The following is a 20656-nucleotide window of genomic DNA, read 5'->3' as shown; positions in this document are numbered from 1 at the left end:
AAAAGAGTAAAATATTGAAATAAACTACTTAAGAAGAAATCTTAATTATTGAAGAGTCTTAAGAATGGGTCGGAGAAGCAGCACCAGAAATGATTCACTCTGTCCCAGGGGGATAAGTAATCTGGCAGACAGTCACACTTGTCCATTGTGAAATTGTATTCTAACAGCATGTTTTTGCTCCAGAGATGAAATTGTGTCCCCACGCAGGCCAGTGTTAAGGCTCATAGTAATTATAATGGTACTCCTTAGTGGCTGTCTCTTGCCAAGTGTGAAATTCAAACCAATTAAAATTAACCAGTACAAAGGAATATAGATTTTTAGCTTGAAATGATGAAATTGGAGTGTGGAAATGCTCTTACAAATAAAAAGGAAAAGATTGATTGAACCTTTAATGAATAGGTATATATTAGTACTGTTCTTACAGCCAAGCTTTGAAATTTAATTAGTTTTGATTTTTATTTTACCAGTAAAGTACTCTGAGGTGTGTATTTCATTTACAAAAGTAACTTGTTGTAGCAGCCTTAAAGAACATTTTCTTTTTCAGTTTAAAATCATAAGTATTCAACAACATTTTTCATTTTTTATTCAAATTGAAAGATTGTCAATAGAAATGAGAAACAAAATGCTGCTCCATAACTGCGAATTAGCTTCTAGTAAGCCGTAGATATAACACTAAATAAAGTAAATGGTTGATTAAACTGTAATACCCTTCTGTAAGATGTTTTCAAATCTTCCAATTTGACTGGATCTCCTTTGTGCCTACTCTTCTTTTTTTAAGAAAACCGACCACCCCACAACTACTGTAGAATATATTGCATCTATTGATTATAGATTTCTCTATAGGGTTATCTGATGTCATCTTTTTTTGATGTTTAAACTCTGGATATAAGGTGTTTGGTTTTGGTTTTTGGTTTGGTTTTTTTTTTTTTCAGTCTTGAGAGTAATTTTGGCAAACATAAATTCAGAAGTAAGGGAATAAAGAATTTAAAAAATGAAATCTTCCTTGGGCACCTTATACCTTATAACCAACTAATAAGTGTTGCTTTAATGAACTGTCTTTATTTCAGTTGCCTATTCTCTCCCCATGCTCACAGAATTTCTTTCTTACTTTGCTCTTGGTACTGGGTAAGCTCACTGCACAATCAGTGCTTCCCTTTCGCTCAAGTATTATTACTGCCTGCCTGTTAGGGGGCAGCTTACTCATTGCTAGGCACCACATGCCCAAATACACTTAGGACTCACAGCCCACTGGTGGTCACAAGTTAGCATCACTGGGAGTGAGCGCAGCATTGATAGTTGGCAGTAATAGCACTGGTAATGTAAAATGAAATTAACTTTGGAAAGTAAATATGTTGCCCAGTATGGCATGACTAAAGAGCATGTGAACTACATGTAACTCCTAGAATGGTGTAGGTTTTCTTCAATTTAACTCCTGCAAAGTAGAATCTTAATAAAAGCATAGTTCTGGTCCAGGTGCCAGCATCTCTTGTGATCAGAAACTCTCATTAGTTACAGATTCTTAAAACATTCACCACTGGATCCAAGTTCTTTCTCATTCTACCTCACCTAGATTCTCCCCTTTTCTCACCAGATTTCTTCCTTCTGTTTTCTGGATTTCAAGTCTTGAAAAAACTCTAAACTTCTCTGTATATTAAACTTTCCCTTTTCAGTTTTCATGGTTGCAAATGCTATTTCCTGCCTCTGTACTCGAACAGATGCTTCTCTGATCTCATCACCATTTTCTGGACAACTGCTCTTACCCAGTTTACCTCCAGCTGCTACAAAATTTGTATATCCCATTGAGTCACATTCTTTTCTGTCCACCTTCTGGTTCTACTAAAACTGCCTGCTGTTGTAGTTGGTAATGACAACAGTACCCAATATAACAACAAAAATTCACTATATCAATGCAGTTGCTAAGAAAGTAGATACTAAAACTAAGGAAAAAAAGGAAACAAAATAATTCAGGAGCACTGATAAAAAAAATCACAAAAGCATGAAATAATTTTAATATGCTTTAGATTTTTATTAAAACTACTTGGATTATTAATGTAAGTTTTAAGTAATTTAGACTTGAATGCAATCTTGAATTCTTCTGAAAATCAATTTGGCAATAACTTTCCTTCTGGCTTAAAAAGCCTCAAAGCAACAAAGTAAATGCATAAGAATTCCAAATACCTCCTACAATTCTCACTAAACCTTGATATGTACAAATACATGTGACATCATATGATGCTCTTAGAGATGAAGTACATTGCCATGGCTATAATATATAAAGAGATTTAATTCTCCCAATATTCTAAGTGGTAAAATGAAGTCATTGTAGGTAAGGCTAGGATGCTGCTCATCACAGCCTGGATCTGCATTTCCGTTGTTCCAGTGTCTCAGAAGGTGTTAGAGGTGATGGGGCTCTCTGCCTCACTGGAGGAAGTTTAATCTTGGTGTTTGTTGGCCAGGAAAGTGACAGCAGTATACAAAAATATATATAAACTGGTAAGCTAGCAAATATTTCCTAATATTCCTTTTCCTATTTATATACAGGCCATATGCTGCTTTCTTTTCTCCTTGGACATAACTTTGAGACACACTTCAATTATGTTTTAGGGTTTTTTTTACTGCAATTTAAAGGGGTTTAGCCAGCTGGATGTCTGATAGGCTAGGCAGGGTTCTCTTATTTCAGAGCTGAATAGTAAGAAAATTTCTGGTAATTAAACAAGAAATCCAACCAAACAAAACTCCCTATAACTACGTGGTAGCACCTAATTACTAGTATTATTATTTACTGATTGCTAGCAGTGCTTATTTTTGTAGTGAGTTTTAAATTGTACTGTCCAAGAGGCATATAAGCATGGCTTTTCTGTTTTTAGTTCTCTTTCTGCAAGCTACCTGTCCAAGTAGCAGTAAAAAGCACCTCATTCCTGTGGTTTTGTGCTACCACAAAACAGGCAACATGCGGTCACTTTAAGTATATGTGCATCTTTGTCCCTCAACTGCTCCTGTGTTTCTCCAGGCAGGAACATCCATCTGCTAGCAGCAGTCTTGTAAGGAAAGCAGGCAAAACAAAGGGCAGGAGTGTACTGCTTCAAAATTAATTAGGTAATTAATTAAGTAATTGTATTTATTTATATATTTAAAACCTGCTAGAAAATAGCAAATTGCAACATTTTGGAAAAAACACAAAATACCCAGCTGTGTAATAACAAAGCCTACAAGAGCCTTTGATTGAAATAAATATGGCAAATAACACCTGTCAGAGCTTATTGCTTAAGCTTCTTGTAGAGAAGTGACAGGTGGTTTTGGGTTTGATTTTTCTGGCATTTTTAAAGATGTAATTTTTATTTTTCTTAATAAAAGAACAGAATTCATGGTGTAAGAATGAATTCTATGGAAAATCTGCAGCTGTGGAATTACAGAGGATTGCTGGTGCATCTTCTCTGACCATATAAAAAGGAGAGATTTAGTTTTATTTCAGTGTTTTGAATAACGGCTTTGAATGTTAGTTACATTATTCATTGTGGAAAGCTGCTTTATCTGTGATATAAAGCAGGGGAGTTTAGGCTGTGAAAGATTTAAGTATGTTTTAAGAAAAAGCTAATGTTGCATCTGAGTGTAGGTTGAGAATGTATACAATACACAGTTGCAGGACATAAACACTTGGTTTTGGAGTTACGTTTAAATTTGAATCAAGCAAGGTTTTTGTTTTGTTTTGGCTTTTCTTTTTCTGATGTAAATTTAATTTTTCTCTCCTTGTTTCACTGCTGAATCTGTGTTAGTGTTATGAAGAAACATTAAAATCAGTGTTTAGACAAAAATTCAATGACTTCTAATGCTTCAAGATATTTGAACAGTTGGCATGTTACTGTATGATAAATACAAGACTATTATCCTTTACAGATGTTGCAACTTAATTTTAAGTTATGAGTTAGCTTGCTGGTTTTCCTGCAATTTCCTGTGAAGTTGTACTGTGGAAGCAAGTGCTGTAAATTTAGGGAGATGCCACATACTATTTGTGCTGATTAAACTGTATGATTCCTGGATTTACCAGCACAATTTTTACTGAGCCTTGAGAATAGATGATGTATTGTAATAATAATTAGCAAATTATGTTTTTTTATAAAGCACAAAATATATTGTTGCATTGGGGTAATTAGAGATAGAAATGAAGTAACTGCTTTGAAAGTGTTTTTGAAGATAATGGTTTTTGAAGATAATGTTTTTTTTTTTCTACTCTCAGATTTCCTTCCCTTCAACCTGACAACTATACTTGAGTTCATTTCTCTTATGCATGAATTTTTATATGAAGTACCATTTTAATTGTCATGGTTGATGGGGTAGTTGTTCATCCTTTGTTTCTTTATGTATACTGACTATTTAGGCCTGAGGAAGCCATTCAGTTATGTTCACTCACCAGTTTTGAACTTAGAGCTACCATGCTCTTTGTATCAAACCTATTTCACAAACTCAAATAAGTGTCTGTAGCAGGGCTTTCTTGGTCAGACAGATTTCTTGAAATCAACAACTTCTATTTGTTTAGCAAGTCTATAAAAAAATTTAAATGTTTTATAAAATGCCCTCTACATGAAAGTATGCAGGAATATCAGTTTTATTTAAAGAATTGTTATCTTCTTGTGGCATGCATGCATTTTTCTGGCATATTTTGGAGATATTCTGTATGAAGGCATTGCAAAAAGCTCATTTGTCTTACATGACAAGTCTTTTTAAAGCTTCTTTTGAAGTATTTCTATTGCTAAGACAACCACTTTGTAGATGTTGCAAATCTGCATAATTAAGTGCAAATCAGGACGGGAAAAATATTTCTTCTAACGTTATAAACAAGTTTGAGTGTTTATGAAAGAACTCTCTCTAAGGCTGATTGCTTCGTGCTCCTCCCTCTATTCTCTGGTTTATGAAGTTAAATACAGCTGCAGAAAAATATCTCAATAGATAACTGTAAATTGTTGATAGATTATTTAAAAAGCAGCTGTAAGTCCAGCAATAGTATAAGGATTTTTTTTAATAGTCATTAATTATTTTTTTATACAATCTCCATAATAGAAACTTCTCTCATGTAAATTTTAAAGATTAAACACAAATAACATTTCTTTTCTTAAAATATGTATAAAAAGAAAAATAATTATTCTACTTGCAAAGTTAATTAAAAAAAAGAAGTTTTAATTCTGTTTCACTAATGTGTGTGTATATGTGTAGGTATCACAATATGATTTCTTGGTATATAAACTTTTAAAAGAATTTTTCATTTGTATACAGGTTAATGTGTAGTTAATGAGGTAAAGATGAATGAAACAAAAGTTCTATGATTTTTTTTCTCAGTTATATAAAGACATTTCTAAAAGTTATGCTGGCTCTGAATTTACACCATTGTACTTCAAAGCAAATGTAGGTTTTCTGTGAACGTTATGTCCTACATGTAGTGAATTGCCTTGCACACATTTGGTTTTGTTTGCCAGTTCTTAGCAAATAAAACCCTTGTTGCATAGTCAGACTAAAACAAATTTTCCTGGTAGTGGGGATGGAAAACACATTTTGAATAGCTGCTCTGAGAGAGGGATAAAGGGATTCTACTGTTAGTTGTCTGGCCTAAACATTTTAGATGTAACAGCCTTGATGAAGAAAAATTGCAGTGCTAAATTGAACTTATTTGCATATCAAATGATGTAAGGATGTCTATTGTAGTTTAAGCATTTGAATCAAAGAATCAGAGCAGTTTGGGCTGGAAAGGACCTTGAAGATCATCTAGTTTCAACACCCCTGCCATGGGCAGGGACATGTTCCACTAGACCAGGTTGCTCAAAGCCCCATTCAGCCTGGCCTTGAACACTTCCAAGTTGGAGCAGTCACAACTTCTCTGGACAATCTGTTCAAATGGCCATTACCAAACTTAAAAAAATTAGTGTCATTATATTGTTACATATGTCACACACACTAGGGATGGAAAGTATTTCCTATCTTCTTTTTTTTTTTTTTTTTTTTGGTGATGGTTTCTGTAGTTCTTGTAGTAGTTTTTACTGTAGTTCTTGGTGTTTCAGCTGTTAAATCTGCCCCTGTGGGGAAGTACCTGCTGTCAAGGGTGTCAAGGCTGTTAGCAGTTCTTAGAAACTAAGCTGTGCATTGAGATGTGCAGTCTGTGTTGTGACTATGGCAAGAAATGTTTGATCTAGCAAGTCTTGTTATCTCTTCCTAGTATTGGTTCACTTTACATATGTAAGTTCTCTCTTACATATGCATTTTAATAGCTAGCAGGGTTACAAAATAAACATGTATTCATCTTTTCTATATAAAACTTCTCAAGTTGTGGGAAATAGTTGTGAAAGATTTTTTTTTCTTTTTTAAGGTATTTCAGTCTTTAAATGCAATGCTTATTACTTTCTACTATAGGAAGATATAGTTGTTTCTCCAAAACAGTAAAGAGCCACTGTTAGTAACGTGAAATCATGTATTTCACACATACTTTGAAGTGTAAGGAACTTCTCACACTATGAAAAGATACCCTTTTCAGTCTAATTTTAAATTATGTGGTTTTATTCCACAAGGACATATTTTGAAGATGTAACTTGATGAGTATTTTATGTGGGTGACTTGATATACTAAAAATAGAAGGGTATCTAAATAAAATCAGGAGTTTTTTACTCAGTCTTTGTTTGACACACCTTGAGCTTTAGTTACTAAAACTCTTTAATGGCATTCACCGTGTTGATTTTGAAAATTCTATGTTATTAAATCTAATCACTATCAGATTTCAAGTATCTATATCAATCAAGGTACTGTGGAGATCTCTCTAAGAAAACTTCCCCTCATCCCATACTTTCCTCCTACTAAGCAAAAATACAATATACTCCATGAGGCTCAGTACACATCTTGCTTACCAGGAGTTCATAACTGTGTGTTACAAACCCTGTGGGAACTCCAAACAGTGTAAGTGTTGTGTACTTGCTTCTCATTATGTAAGCCCTGTGATGATTCTGTTAGAATTCATGTTATGCCTCATGTCCGAGCTTAGGACAAAATTATATTTTTCTTTCATGTCATTTTACTCACTGCCACATATGTGAAAGTGAAGCATGATGCACTATTTTCTGCAGTTTTTGAAAGCTTTTAAATGAGTCATAACTTTATATATCTGGTTTCACTGCAGATTTTAGCAGCATGCAGATTTTATAGGCCAGAATCCTTTCTGGAGATTTCAGTGGCCTTCAGGATGAAAACGGAATTGGAGGACTCCAACAGTGATTTCAGTGCAGAAGTTTTGTTTTTAATTCCTCTACCTTTGTAAGGGCTGTCTGTACCTTTGTCTGGAGAACATACAGCTCTAGCATGTTGATCTTTGGAAAGAAAAAACAAGAGGCAAGAAATGCCTCCTTGGAAGTGCACTGTCCTCTCAAGTGCAGAGTCTGTCAAAAAGAGGAATTAGTATAAAACTTGTTATCCTTTAAATTCTAAACCCCAGTTCTTTGGGGATGTGATTGCAGAGACAAAAATAGGATCAAAATCATTGGAATTTGGACTCCTGGAATTTTGAGCTGCTCAATGACAACAATGTTAAGTAGAATTTTTATTTGTGGCTTTTTTTTTTTAATTATTTTTTTTCCCTGGAGTATCTCCATTTTTAATTCATGCTTCACCATGATCTCAGAGCCCATTTTGTTTATTCTGGGTATGCTGTGACAGCTTTTTAGAAAGGCTTTCTTAACTTACATAGCTTTTTTTCCCCCCCTTCTTTCTCATGATTATGCATTTTAAACCACTGCTCCCATCTTTATTCACTCAGGAGAGTGGTTGGAGAGGAACAAAACACAGTGATTTATCAGAAGCCTTGTCTGTGCTGATAACCTTGCTACTTGTAGATATATAATTTTTCCACAGTGGCAGAAAAAATGGCAGGCCACTGCTTACTTAAAGAGCTGATACTGGCAGCTGATAAACTATCATATTTTACTATCAAGATCAGGTCCTAAATTAATTTCAGGAGTTCTTCTGAAATGGTAATACCGATCAGATGGTTCAAGTACCTACAATTTCTTTGGGAAAGTGACCAGAGTGATGTTTTTGTCCTTTAGGTGGCGGCATATGACTTCACTCTTCCAGTGAATACTCCTCTGGCTGAGTTCCCATTGGCACAGGCAACCCGTGGATCTGTAACTTCTGTGAGATCTATGCAGCAACTTCTTGGTCCTTCACCACAGATGGTGACTGTGGCTGTTCCACTCTGCAGAGTTAAAGCAGTTGGTAGGTAAACTAGGGATTTATGCTCATGGTGGATACTTACGTGTGTAGTGATGTTTTTGCTTGTAGCCTGATTGCAGAGGATTACCAGTTAAGAAAAATTTCATTGATAATTGCATAATACGTAAATTTTCTGGTTACCTGCAAAAATTTCAAATTTTTATTTGTATTTTTAAATGTGTAAACCTGAACTTTCTTTACATAATTATAATGTGCTGGGGAAAAAAATAATTAATAGAACCATTTGCCTAATGAGCAATAAAAAAGTTTACTAAAACTCAAGTTTTGTTTCTATTGATTCATTAGTATTTCTAGACCTTAATCATGCAGGCCTTAGTATTTACAGCAGTTCATCTGAAAAGTGTGGAAAGGTAGTATGTAATTCATACTTGTTTTTTTCTTCACCCTGTCAAAACTAGGAGCTCTAGATATATTTAAAACTCCTTGAAAATGCCTCTCACTGGCAGTGATCCAATTTGAGAGAGCAGGTGGTAGTGTAGTTCATTTGCTTCGGTTTGCTTTTGTATGCAGAACTGTACCTTTCTTCTGGCCTGTCAGCTTTTTAATGGCCAAAGTTACAGGCCATTTGCCTGCAGCAAGAAATTGATATTTTAAATGACTCTTCTCTGCTTCTCTTGAAAATAATCCGTGGTTCTCTTTAGTCTCCTGTCTGTCCTTATAGTCATGTAGACCTACACATTGTGAATTCTTGAATCCACTAGCTTTCCTCATTCCAGTTTTCAATGTATAGTCACTGTTCATTTGACTTAAGTTCAGAGTGTCTTCCTGGAATGATGTTTGTGTAATATTTAAACATCTTGGGAGCACTGAAGCAGGCTTGGCCAATTAAATGCATAACGTAGGGTAAAAGCAACTCAAACTTTTTAGATTTTTATCTATGGCTTATTTTTTTCTTTGTCTTTCTCTGTAGGGCTTTAAATTAAGTCTTTCTTCTGAGATCTTTTAAAATATCAAAGAAATCTGAGAGACCTTCTTTAGATTCTGTGGTGGAAGCAAATCAATATTAAATACTTCTAAATATCTTTAGTCTAAGAACATGTAGAATAAAGGTAAATGTATGTGAGACTATTACAAAGCATGTCTCTAAAAAGATCATGAATCAAAGTGACAAATTACTAGTACAGAAGTTATGTAACCTGAAGAAAAAGAAAATGTTTGTTTCCTTTTCCCTTTCTTTGTGGAATAATGAATAAATTAAATCAATAGGTCTTGGTAATAGATTATAATCCTATGTACATGTTATTACAAATTTGTGCTTCTGCCACATAGAAATTCTTCAAAGTACCATTGCTATTACTTGTAGGTGAACAACAAGTAATCATAATATTAAAGTGATTATATAATATTTTCAATTCTATGAAATAGTTGAAAAAAATGTAGCTTGTATTTAAATTTAAATATTTGAAGTATATTCTTACTGGGAATTTTAGTGGACTGTGAAAAGGGAGAGAAGTCTAACAAATAACCACTCAGTACGTCACGGTCATACAGATGCAGGTAACTAGCCAATTTTTTGTACTGTTAAAGAGAACTTGATAATTTTATTACATTTATGATAACTTAAAATGTATATCTGTTACTGATTCATTATTACAGATTATCACTTTAAAACTAAAAGTGGGCTAAAATTCATCTTGCAAATTCTAGTGCTTTATGGCGCTTTCCATTAAGTATTTTATTTTCTTCCCTGTGACAGTTTTTGTGGTTGACTGGGATTCAGACTGCACAGAACAGTGCAGTTGCTACTTAAATCAATAGATTATATCTGATATTTGTACTAGGGATTTTTCTGAGAAAAGAATCACAATAATCTCCGAGGGGTCAACTGAGACTTCTAACTTCAATGTAGTCAATGTCTTTCCGATTTATCATGGATCTTTCTTATTTTATTTTATTTTTAAAAATCAAAGTTTGTAGACAGTTTCAGTATCTGGGAAGGAAAGAATGTCTCTTGAATACTTGTAAGACTTTTCCCTTGGAAGCTGCTTATCAGTATGTAAGAAAGCACTGAAAGAGTAAAAAAGCCCAAAGCAAAATAGAAAACTCAAGTGGAAAAGTACAAGCCCTACCTCAGCCAGACTTAAAGGAAGAAGACGTATTATAAATCTAATTGACCCCATGTGAGCTGTTTCTTTTTTTTCATGGGATAGGTAATTTCCTGCCTAGGCTTTCAGTCATGCCATGTTTTTTCTTGTGCAGGCATTTTCTGTGAGAGGTGAGGAATTTGTAAGTGAACAAAACATAGTTGCATATTGGTAGAAACATTCCAGCAGATTAGATTCCTACTTCGAAACAATGTTAGTTTATATGCCTGTGCTTTAGGAAATATGAATAGTATTATTGTTTTCATATTGTGAGATATGTGATGAGGAAATTCTTTGGGCTTTTTAGGAGAAGACAATTGAGCACCACCCTTCATCACGAAGTCTGAAACAAAATTGCAGGTTTTAATAAAAGGATACTTTAGACTTTCTAGGTTCGTTTTCAGCATTCAATCAATATGCAAAATGAGGCTATAGGAAAATATACCTCTGTTTGTCCAAATTATCACTTTAAACTTCATCCTTTGTGACGCTTTCGTCGCATCTATAGGAAATTCAGAAAAATGCAATTTATTGCAAAATATTTCAAGCCTTTTCTGATTATTATTGTTACAAATGCATTCATCTGCAGTAGAAAGATCATGTGGGTCTCTGCAGCATCTTTATATGAAGAAGAGATGCTGTAAGTCTGGTAGATGTAAAATTTGAATAATGCTAATGTGACTAAAGAATCATAATAGGACAGAAAGTAAAATCACAGTAATTTTTAATATAGCATGGGAACAACAGAAAGGAAATACAGCTTTAAAACAAGGAGAGAAATATTTCTGCAGAAACAATGATCTTATGATTGGACTTTGAGGAAGTATTTGTCAAAATAACACTGTATAAACAATTTTTTTTTTTCCAAAAGCACTTAACTCACCATTGGAGTTCTCCACAAGGGAACTTAAATTTTCACAACATTCAAGTGGCTTATATTTCAACATTGCTGAGGAAAGTCTGAATTCTCAGGTATGTAATCACAAGTATTGTTATAGCTTCTAAATAGAAATGACAGAGAAAAGAATACAGATATGGAACTCAAAATTCAGTCGTGTTTCAAATACATGGTTAAAATATATGTTTTCCCATTCTTATTTTGTTCAGTTTTATTTTATGTTTTCCTTTTGATCACTAGAATTTTTTCCAAAACTCAAAACTGGTCTTCTCTCGACTTTCTGATATATGGTAAAGTGTGGGTACTATGAAACACTGACCATGAATTGTGTAAGAAATAGCTTCCTCACAATGATTTTTTGCCTACACTAGTAAACTAGGCAGTGACAGTGCAGTAATGCAGTTAGGGTGCCATGATGTCCCATACAGTTAAATTGCTGTCCCAGTGTGTTGCATGGGACAGCTTTAGGATAATTGAATAGGATAATTGAATTGAATAGGATAATTGAATTGAATAGCATAATTGGCCAGCGCCATTCCGATTTGGAACATACAGAATTTGGCTGTATGAATGCAAAATGTAATAGACTATAATTTATTGTTTCTAATTCGCAAAGTGTTTAGAAATTGTAAAGAATTATTGTTGGCAAGGATGAAAACACTTGAAACTTTTTCAAGTATCTTCAGAAAGCAATGATAGTACAAAGTCAAGGCCTTTTCCTAGCTATGGATCTGTTAGGAGATGAAAGAGTAACTTTGAGATCAAGGAAAGGATTTTTTTGTTTGTTTCCACTCACATTAAATTAAGTTGAAATGATGTTTTTTGAAAAACTATTCTGAACGTCTTGCTTTTCCCACATATCCACCTGTAAATCTAGATGTCATGAACCATGTATTTAGTGCTTGCTGTGCTTCATCAGGAAAATCTCTTGATTTCTGTCTAGCTAAACACTCCAACCATGATCTGTTTGTCTAGTTACCTTGTATAAATGATTTTTTTATTCTGGAGAGAAAGAATTGCTCTTTATGAATTTGGAGAGTGACTGGAAAGCATCTAGTCTGAGCTGATAGGCATACTCATCAACTTGCATTTGTAAAAAGCTGGGCTTCACTGCTTTCTAGTGCTTTCTTGCTTTTGCTCTTATCTGATTGCAAAAAAAATGCTTAGGACAGAGCAATATGACAAGTATCATGGTGTTTGCTGCTTTCTTTCTTTCATCACTTCTTCCTTTCTCTTCAAATATTTACAGAAGCTTGACCTGAAGAATATCTCAAGGCAGCAGTTGACATGGAAAATATATCATGACAATGTAGGCAAAAATACAGAAGATGATGTTTTTAAATTTAGTCTGCAGACTGGATTTCTTGATCCTGGACAAAAAATCAGTATTGCTGTAGTCTTCTGCCCTTGTAAGTAATTTCCTGAATTTTTCAGATTTGTTTAAATGACTTTTTATGGTGAATCATAACTAGCACTTGTTTCAATTAACTTCCTGTTGAAATGACTAAATAACGAACTGAAATGCCAAGAGAAAGGTTTGTTGTGGTTCAGAGAAAATAAGACAGCTGCAGGATGAAAACAAGGCATGGAATCACCTGATAGCTTTATTCGAAAAGTCTGTTTTGCACATATAAAGCATCAAGTTTTGCACATATCAAACATCAAAGGCTGGGATATCTGAATTGTTTTAATTACTGGTCCTTCACGTGCATTTAGGTTGACTTAAATACTAAAGCTTTCCAAGGGTACTTGGAATGTGTGCAAGCTTTTTTTCAAAATAGGCATAATTTAGATAAGAATGAAAATTTTTTGCCTCAATTAAATGCAAAATCACATAGCCATGACATTTCCTGAGCTGCCTGCTTGGGCAACAGGCTGTAAACAAAAAACATAAGATAGGTTTCGAACAAAACTTGAGAGCGTGCAGGAAGATAGTAATCATACACATACGCCAGAGAGCAATGACAGAACATGATTATTAGGATTCCAGCTTCTTGCCAATCAAGTGTTCACAATAGTAACATTGTATTTGACTTAATCAAGTCCACTAGGATATCCTACTAATGCCTACAGAGCTCAGTCATTTTGTCAGTTTTAACTGGCCTACTTTTGAGACCCCAGCATTCTCAAGGGGAAGAGAAGTTCTTTTGTCAGTTAGATCTTATCCCAAGTCAGCAAGTGAGCATCCCTGTCCTAAAGAAAGATGTTGCTGCTGTTCTTTATGGTAGGACTGAAATCTGTGACCTCAAGCACCGGAAAGAATTCAATGTAATTCCAAATAATAATAAAAAAAAAAAAAATAAAAAGGTATAAGAGCCCTGGCATGATTCTGTATGATAAATTGAGAAGACTGTATTAAATGTTGTCCTGCAAACATAGGAATATGCAAGAACAGTATTTAATTGCATGCATTGCTTGGAGTCTCTTGATGTACTTCAAAACATTTTTCCATTGTTTTTCCATTGTGTTTTATGCCTCATTGGTAGTTTTGTTTTCAGTTTATGAATCACATCAACTTGTGATTTTGCTTCATGAAGTGGAAAAGTAATTAATATATAATGATTTTTTTTTCCAGAATGATTTAAAAGGTCATTTATTTTAAATTCTTTTATTTGTTTGAGTAGCAAATTCTGACTCCTCTAAAATAGTATTTCTCTGTGCATATAATACCTGGAAAGTTTTTGACCCAATCAGTATCTGTAGTTGTAGTTTTTACACTTCTGAGATGTCCACGAGGTATCCATTTAGAAATATGTTTTTAAATTACTGTATTATATATTGCTACAAATTAAACTGCTAGAAGAAAGTTAAAAGACATTTACTATTGGAAGGCTGAGCAAAAATATTTACATGTTTCTGGCTTTGATGCATCACTTTGTCTCCTTTTCCCCTATATTCCTCCAAAGTAAATTGCAAACCCCTTGTTTTTTTGGCTCTGAAACATTTGTTTATGAAATAGCCATAAAAATGTGTTCAAAGCAATAAGGATTTTTTACTACGTGGGGTTTATTTTGTACTTTGTGTAATCCTTGGTTTTGGAACCAAATGATGTGATCTCATCTTAATTTCATCTATGCAGGTGCTCAGTCAATTTTTAATGATAACTGGCATAGTTTATCAAAATAAAATACACAGAGATGAACATGTTTTGTTTAAGGATTTGTTTTGGAAGCAAGATGAAATAAAAAATCCAAGGATACTAGGTGAATTGAAAGAAAATATTGTTCCAGGGTGTGAGAAAATGTTGAAATATAAAAATCAGGAGGACTAAAATAGTGGGAGCAGTATTGCAAGAAGACCAGACGAAATGCAGAGAGATATCATAGGAGAAAAATCTGGAAGTTATCTCTTTTCAGATTTCCAGTTTTACAAAGTTTTAGAAATATGGACTTGGAATCACAGTTCACTTAGGAAGCATGTAAGGATCTAGTCAAAGCACATCTGGAGAGTGTGTCTAGACAGAAGAAAGCCTTCGCATAAACTTTTGAATTTTGAGAAGCTGTTAAGATACAACTCAAAGGAAAAATAGGATAAAGAAGTCAAGAAACAGAAACATGTTATGGCCCCAGGTCTTTGGAGTAAGAATGTAGAGAAAAGAAGAATGGAAATACAGCAGATTGAAAAGTAGAAAAAAACCCCAAACAAACTCTTAACCTTCTGTTATTCCTTGAGGTGCAAGAAAAAAGCACACCATGTAGTTTACTTTTAAACTTTATATTTCATTCAAACATTTTTTTATCCTTTCATAAATTTCTACTTTGCTTGCAATAGGGTATTTTTTTCCTGCAGTATTCAGATAATAAAGCCTACAAAGTAAGTGCTGTAACTTTGAGAAGGTATTTTAGTAGATATTTTTACAGTGGGTGCCTATAATTAGAGTTAATTGTGGATCATACTGAAATAACCATTTGTGAAAAATACATATAAACATTTTTGTCTGCTTTGGATTTCAGAAACATATTCTAATAGGAGACATAATAGCTGTATTTTGCATTGATTAGGTTAATATATATAGCTTTGAAAAGAAAATTGCTCCCAGCAATATTAGACTTGGATAATAAAAAGAACTAATTTGTATTGGCAGATACCTGGTGATCTTTAGGGACTTGATGAGCACAGGGTCTCATTTGCTCCTTCTTCTCAGTACCGCACTGGCATTTGAGAGAGGAAATAAAAAAAAAAATAAATAAATTCAAATACTGTTTTGTGCAGCAGCTGGAGAGGCATCATGTGATAATAGTTAAAATGATCATTGATATGATGGCTGTGTTCTGTTTAGGTATTAACGTAATGATAATGCATTAAAATTGTTTGCATGTTGCAAAGCCTGAGAAGCAGAGAACAGCATACAAATAAAAACCAATATTTTGAATTACTGAGTAAATTGCATGTTTAAATGCAGATGTGTATATTCAAAAATATGATTGACAAAATAAATTCAAATGACAATTATTCATATTTTTTCTGTGTTTCTATTTCTTTTACTTACAGAAAATCATAAATAACTGTAAAAATTAATTGCCCTTGATTTGATGTTCTAAGTATTTTCCCCAAATTTATAGCCTACTTGTGCTATACCTTCACTGAATATAATTACTCTTTCTTGTAAGAAAACATTAGATACATCATAACCCACACAGGAGACCTAGTTAATGAATATGGTGTGCTAATTACCTCCATAGGTTTGTACTGCAAGGTTGTAGAATGTGGGGGTGAACAAACCTTAAAATGAATTTTGAGTGTGCATTACAGTGCAACATTTATAATAGAGTGCTAAATACTATAGTAAGGTACAGTATTAAATTAAATGCTAGAGTTTATATAATGTGTGGTAATACAGTGCTACCCATTAAAAATAAGTACACTAAATTTAATAGAGATGCAGAAGAACTGAAAGTATATTCATATGAATATCTTCTGCTGTACTATGGTATAATGAATTAAGAGTATATGAGAAATTTCACTATATCTTATTGTGATATGAAAATAAAATTACCTTCAGCATAGTAAGTTACAATAAATCTGTGCTTTGGAATCCTGTGTGGAAAAATACCCAGAAATGCGCCTGTGGGTTGCCAGGAGTTCAGTGACCCTGGAAGATATGATGATTATGTGATGGGTACAGATAACCATCATGACCTCCATCTCCTAAGGTTTCTTTCTGCAACAATAAGATATTAAATAACTACACTGTTTAACAGTTTCTGTGGAGAAATTATGAATTTATTTTTGATCAGGGTTTTTTTTTTTTTCATTTTTTGTAGAGCTTACTTGTTTTAACTACTGTTGACTTTTCTGCTTTGAATTCTGTATTTCAGTGTATTCAAATTCTTCACTGACACCCATTTATGCTGAAGGTGTATATATGCAATAAGGCTTGAGTTGTTGGAAAGGCAAAGGCACTAAAACTAAACTGCAAGTGTTTTTTTTTGGGAGACAAGTGGACAAGTGCAGGAACTGGATAATATTCTAATACAAACTTAAGAGGTTGAGAAGAGCAGATGGTGATATTACTTTCTTCCCACACACTCTCAAAATATCAAACCCCATGCTATTATATAGTTAAAATTTCTGGAGGAATTGAGAATATGGAGAGACTTAAAGAGGTGGCTGTTCAAAGTAGCTTTTTCTCTCTCTTTAAAGTGGACTGAAGCAGATGGAGTAAAAAGTATGGGAACTTGAAGTATTTCTCCTCCAAAAGTGTTTGAGTACGATTGACAGGAGAACTTTCATGTTCTGATAAGTATATTATATAACGAACTTTTGGCAGAAATGTGATCTGTTTATGTTTCTGTTAACAAGGAGACTGCATGAAGTATAGTTCCACAATATCATGCTAGGGAGTTAGGCATTCTGAACTGGATGCCTAACTTGCACTAATTTTCTAGTACAAGTTAGACTGAAAATGTAGCAGCTAATGATCACATACACTTGTACTTCGAGAAATTGTGTTTCTTTAGTAATTCTTTTTTCTAAGGTAAGACAATGAATACTTATTTCCCCTCATAAATGTATCTAGAAAATACAAAGGAGAAATTTCCCATATAATTCCACAGATTTTGTTAGCCCTTGGCAAATTTAGATTGGCAGATTTGTAAATACCATCATATCTCCCTAAGGAAAATTTTCACATCTGCTGGACTGCTTGTTGTTTGTCCTATAGAAATTAATGGTGGTGTATAAAAATATCAGCACCCCAAGCTTTGACAGTAGGCAGGAAAGGTGTGATTAATAGAATAAACTCATAACTTCAGCTGTTAGTTCAGGACATAATTATTAATTTCAAAGTAATATATTTAACATGAAATATCCTGAAAACATTAGTCCTAGGCATTACAAAGTAATGAAAAAAAGTTAATGAAATAATTCACTTTTTTGTCTACATGTCTGTTTAAAAAAAAGACAATATCTCAACATCCTGGTGTTTTTGACATAAGCAATACATTATTGGCTTACATATTATGCAGAATTTTGATGTTAGTAAATGTGTGGAGCTAAACAGAAAAGCATTATCTGTTCTGCCTTCTGAGTGAGTTACAGATTTTATTGCAAATGCATGTGATCATATAGTTACTGGACTTTTTAGAATTGTTATGTACAGTAAGGATTAAAAATTTATATGAGGAAAACTTAACAGTATTCTTTCCTAAATTTTGAAGGCTTAACTTTGCAAATATGTTAAATAAGAATATTTTAAGATGTGAGTTAGTGAAAATTTCATATTCTTTGGTACAGACATACACCCCCCGGTTTTCTTCCTCCATGGCTTTCCATCCTAATGGCATTTATTGGTTATGGCCTTTCACTTAACCATATATGATATATATGTATGAAGGTAGGACACCATAACTGGTTAAAGCACACCTGTAGGACAGTAGACTTGTCTAACCTGTACATGGGAGTAAATTCTATAGATCTTTTCTTACAAGCATGTCAGTTTTCATACCTCTCCATGACTTTTCTGATGCTCTCTCAACTTTCCCTCATAAAAGGGCTGTGTGCCGGAAAACAGATGTGCATCAAAGCCTATATCCTGGTTTTAGCTGCAACCAGGACAGCCTAGAAGCACAAGCTTCTCAGCCTTCTCAACAGTATTGTCTCCTAAATTTGATTTCCCTGTAACAGGGAATTAGCTAGATGTTGCAAACACTGCAACAAGTTCCCATTTAATGTTTTTCACTTTGACAGCTTTCTGTTTTCTGGTCTGAAACAAAGGGATCTGCAGGCCATATTCTGATAAGATATCTGTGAAGCTCCTTTTTTGTTATCTCCATGAGGTAATTTGCTCTCATAAGGAGGGAGTAAGGCAAAATAATTTGAAGACACCATGTTTTCTTCTTTGTATATGTAAATAATGGCATCTCTTTCTCAGGCTGTGAAAATATCTGAGGTAATCTCAGAAGAGTTCATAATGTTTATTTTGTTTGCAGTGACACGTGCTCATACAGACAAATAAAATATAAAATTATTTGTTTTGTTATCTCTTTCCTCAATTATTCAGTGAGGATGTTTTTATACTTACTAATCTGATGTCAGAAGGTAATCAAATAGAAAGGTATTTTTCTCAAAAATGAAAAGATTAGTTTTTTGTGTTGTCCTACAACATATCATGCATATTTACTTCTAAGTACAGGAAGTGTTTGTTAGTTTGCCCTTAAAACTGTGTATTTTGCTAGCTGTTCAGCAGGTGGGAATGAATGAAAATTTAGCAAATGATGCTGAATGTTTTGAAGCACCATTTTGGTAGTGTAACAATTGTGGAAGAAATCACCTTGCTTCCTGTATCGGTGAAAGAAAATGTGCTTTCCCATCCTAGAGAAAAATGCCTTACAGCAGATAGCAAGATAGCACAAGTTGCAGAATGCAAGGACATGGGAGATGCTCTCAGTGGAGGGTAGGACCTGTCCTGCTGGCTTGTGTGAGGCTTTTCAACAGCACAGGTTTTATGGTCATATGTTAAAATGTAGCGGTTGCCATGTTAAAAGGCACCAGCTTTTTCTTGCCTTGAAAGTCAGATTCTTCTGGTATTTATTCCTTTATAAAATTAGCATTTTCTGTATTCATTAGTGTAACATATGACTGCAATTCTTAAAATTCATTACATTGATGTTATATAAAAACAATTAATACAACAAATTAAGAACTCACACTTTGAAAAATTTTGGTCAAATTAAACAAAATATGGATTTCTGGTTTCCTACAGGCAAGGGTTATAAGCTTTCTTAATAAATAGTTCTTCTAATACAATTGTATCAGAATACAGTATTTACTGTATGTTAAGCTACGTTTTGAGGAAGAAAGCAAGACCAATGACTTTTTAAGAAACCAGTCAACCTCCCTCTCCCCACAAACCTCTCCAAACTCTTTTAATTGCACGTTTGTGGTTATATATATGCATACATCTTTTTATTTGATTTATTTTATTTTATTTTATTATTTTATTTTATTTTTTTATAGCTTGTCCTGGGACATACGTATCTGAAATGTCACTTTGTCTAGATGATAATCCATCACATTACAAAATAACATTGTCTGGCACTGTGAAGTCACCAAAAATATACTTTGATCCCCCCTTTTTAATGCTGATGCCAGTCCCTCTGGATGTAAAAACTGAAACAGCCATCAGTATCATTCCACAAGATTATATAAGGTAAAAAAATTCAAAACGAATTTCTTAATTTGTTAGTGAAGGTTACTATTGGTTTTCTGCTCAGTAGAGGAGTCTGCATATTTAAGAGAAAATTCATGTAACTGATGTTGCTGTACATTCAACAAGCTCATGTTCCGTCCTCGAAATATTCCTGCTTCATGAAGTGACCATCTTCTGGGAGATTTAATCTGTTACACGCTTTTAAAATTACTTTGAATAGCACAAAACTGAAAAAGAGAGTTCTAGGATTTTTTGTTGAATTTAGCTGTTACTAAGATCATAGTTTTATTTGTTTTCTTCACATTGTGATCTGATAAAATATTTCTATTGTTTTCTACTCCATCAGTTATAAAGCACTGCATTGAAATCTAGATGTTGTTTAGACAATTGGTGGGGTCATGGTTCTTTTTTTGTATTGTTTTGCTTTTATTTTCCTAAACAAGATTTTACTACCGAAGATGAGAGCACATTTTTTTTGTACCTGTCACTTAATATAATAAACTATCTATAGATTTTAAATTTTTCTTTAGATCACCCACTTTATCCTGTTACTTGAATTGAAAAGAGAGACTTTTTATAATCTTCGTATTATATAGCATAACTCAGCAACATGCCTATTCCAATATGGTAGAGATCTTAGTATTTCAGTCTTTTGAAACAGTCTTGTGTACGTGTTTGTTGGGTAAGATACGACTTTGCAGTTAGTAAAGACCAGTAACATTAGTTTGTTATGCTTACGTACATATAATTTTAATACCTGAA

At 33.6% G+C, this 20656-nt stretch overlaps 1 protein-coding gene across 1 annotated transcript in view; it reads left to right on the top strand.

Annotated features, from left to right (window-relative positions):
• CFAP47 (cilia and flagella associated protein 47) overlaps positions 1-20656 on the top strand; it is a 281878-nt gene that overhangs the window by 45047 nt on the left and 216175 nt on the right. The window contains exons 23-26 of the mRNA XM_061378057.1: positions 8076-8244; positions 11218-11318; positions 12494-12653; positions 19702-19894. Of these exons, the coding sequence (XP_061234041.1) occupies positions 8076-8244; positions 11218-11318; positions 12494-12653; positions 19702-19894 (623 nt within the window). The remainder of the gene's footprint in view (positions 1-8075; positions 8245-11217; positions 11319-12493; positions 12654-19701; positions 19895-20656) is intronic.

This window comes from Neopsephotus bourkii, unplaced genomic scaffold, assembly GCF_033783945.1.
Source record: "Neopsephotus bourkii isolate Nb327-2 ecotype Australia unplaced genomic scaffold, CSIRO-AGI_Nbou_v1 NB_1763, whole genome shotgun sequence".
NCBI lineage: Eukaryota > Metazoa > Chordata > Aves > Psittaciformes > Psittacidae > Neopsephotus > Neopsephotus bourkii.
This window is presented reverse-complemented; position numbering and strand designations above follow the sequence as displayed.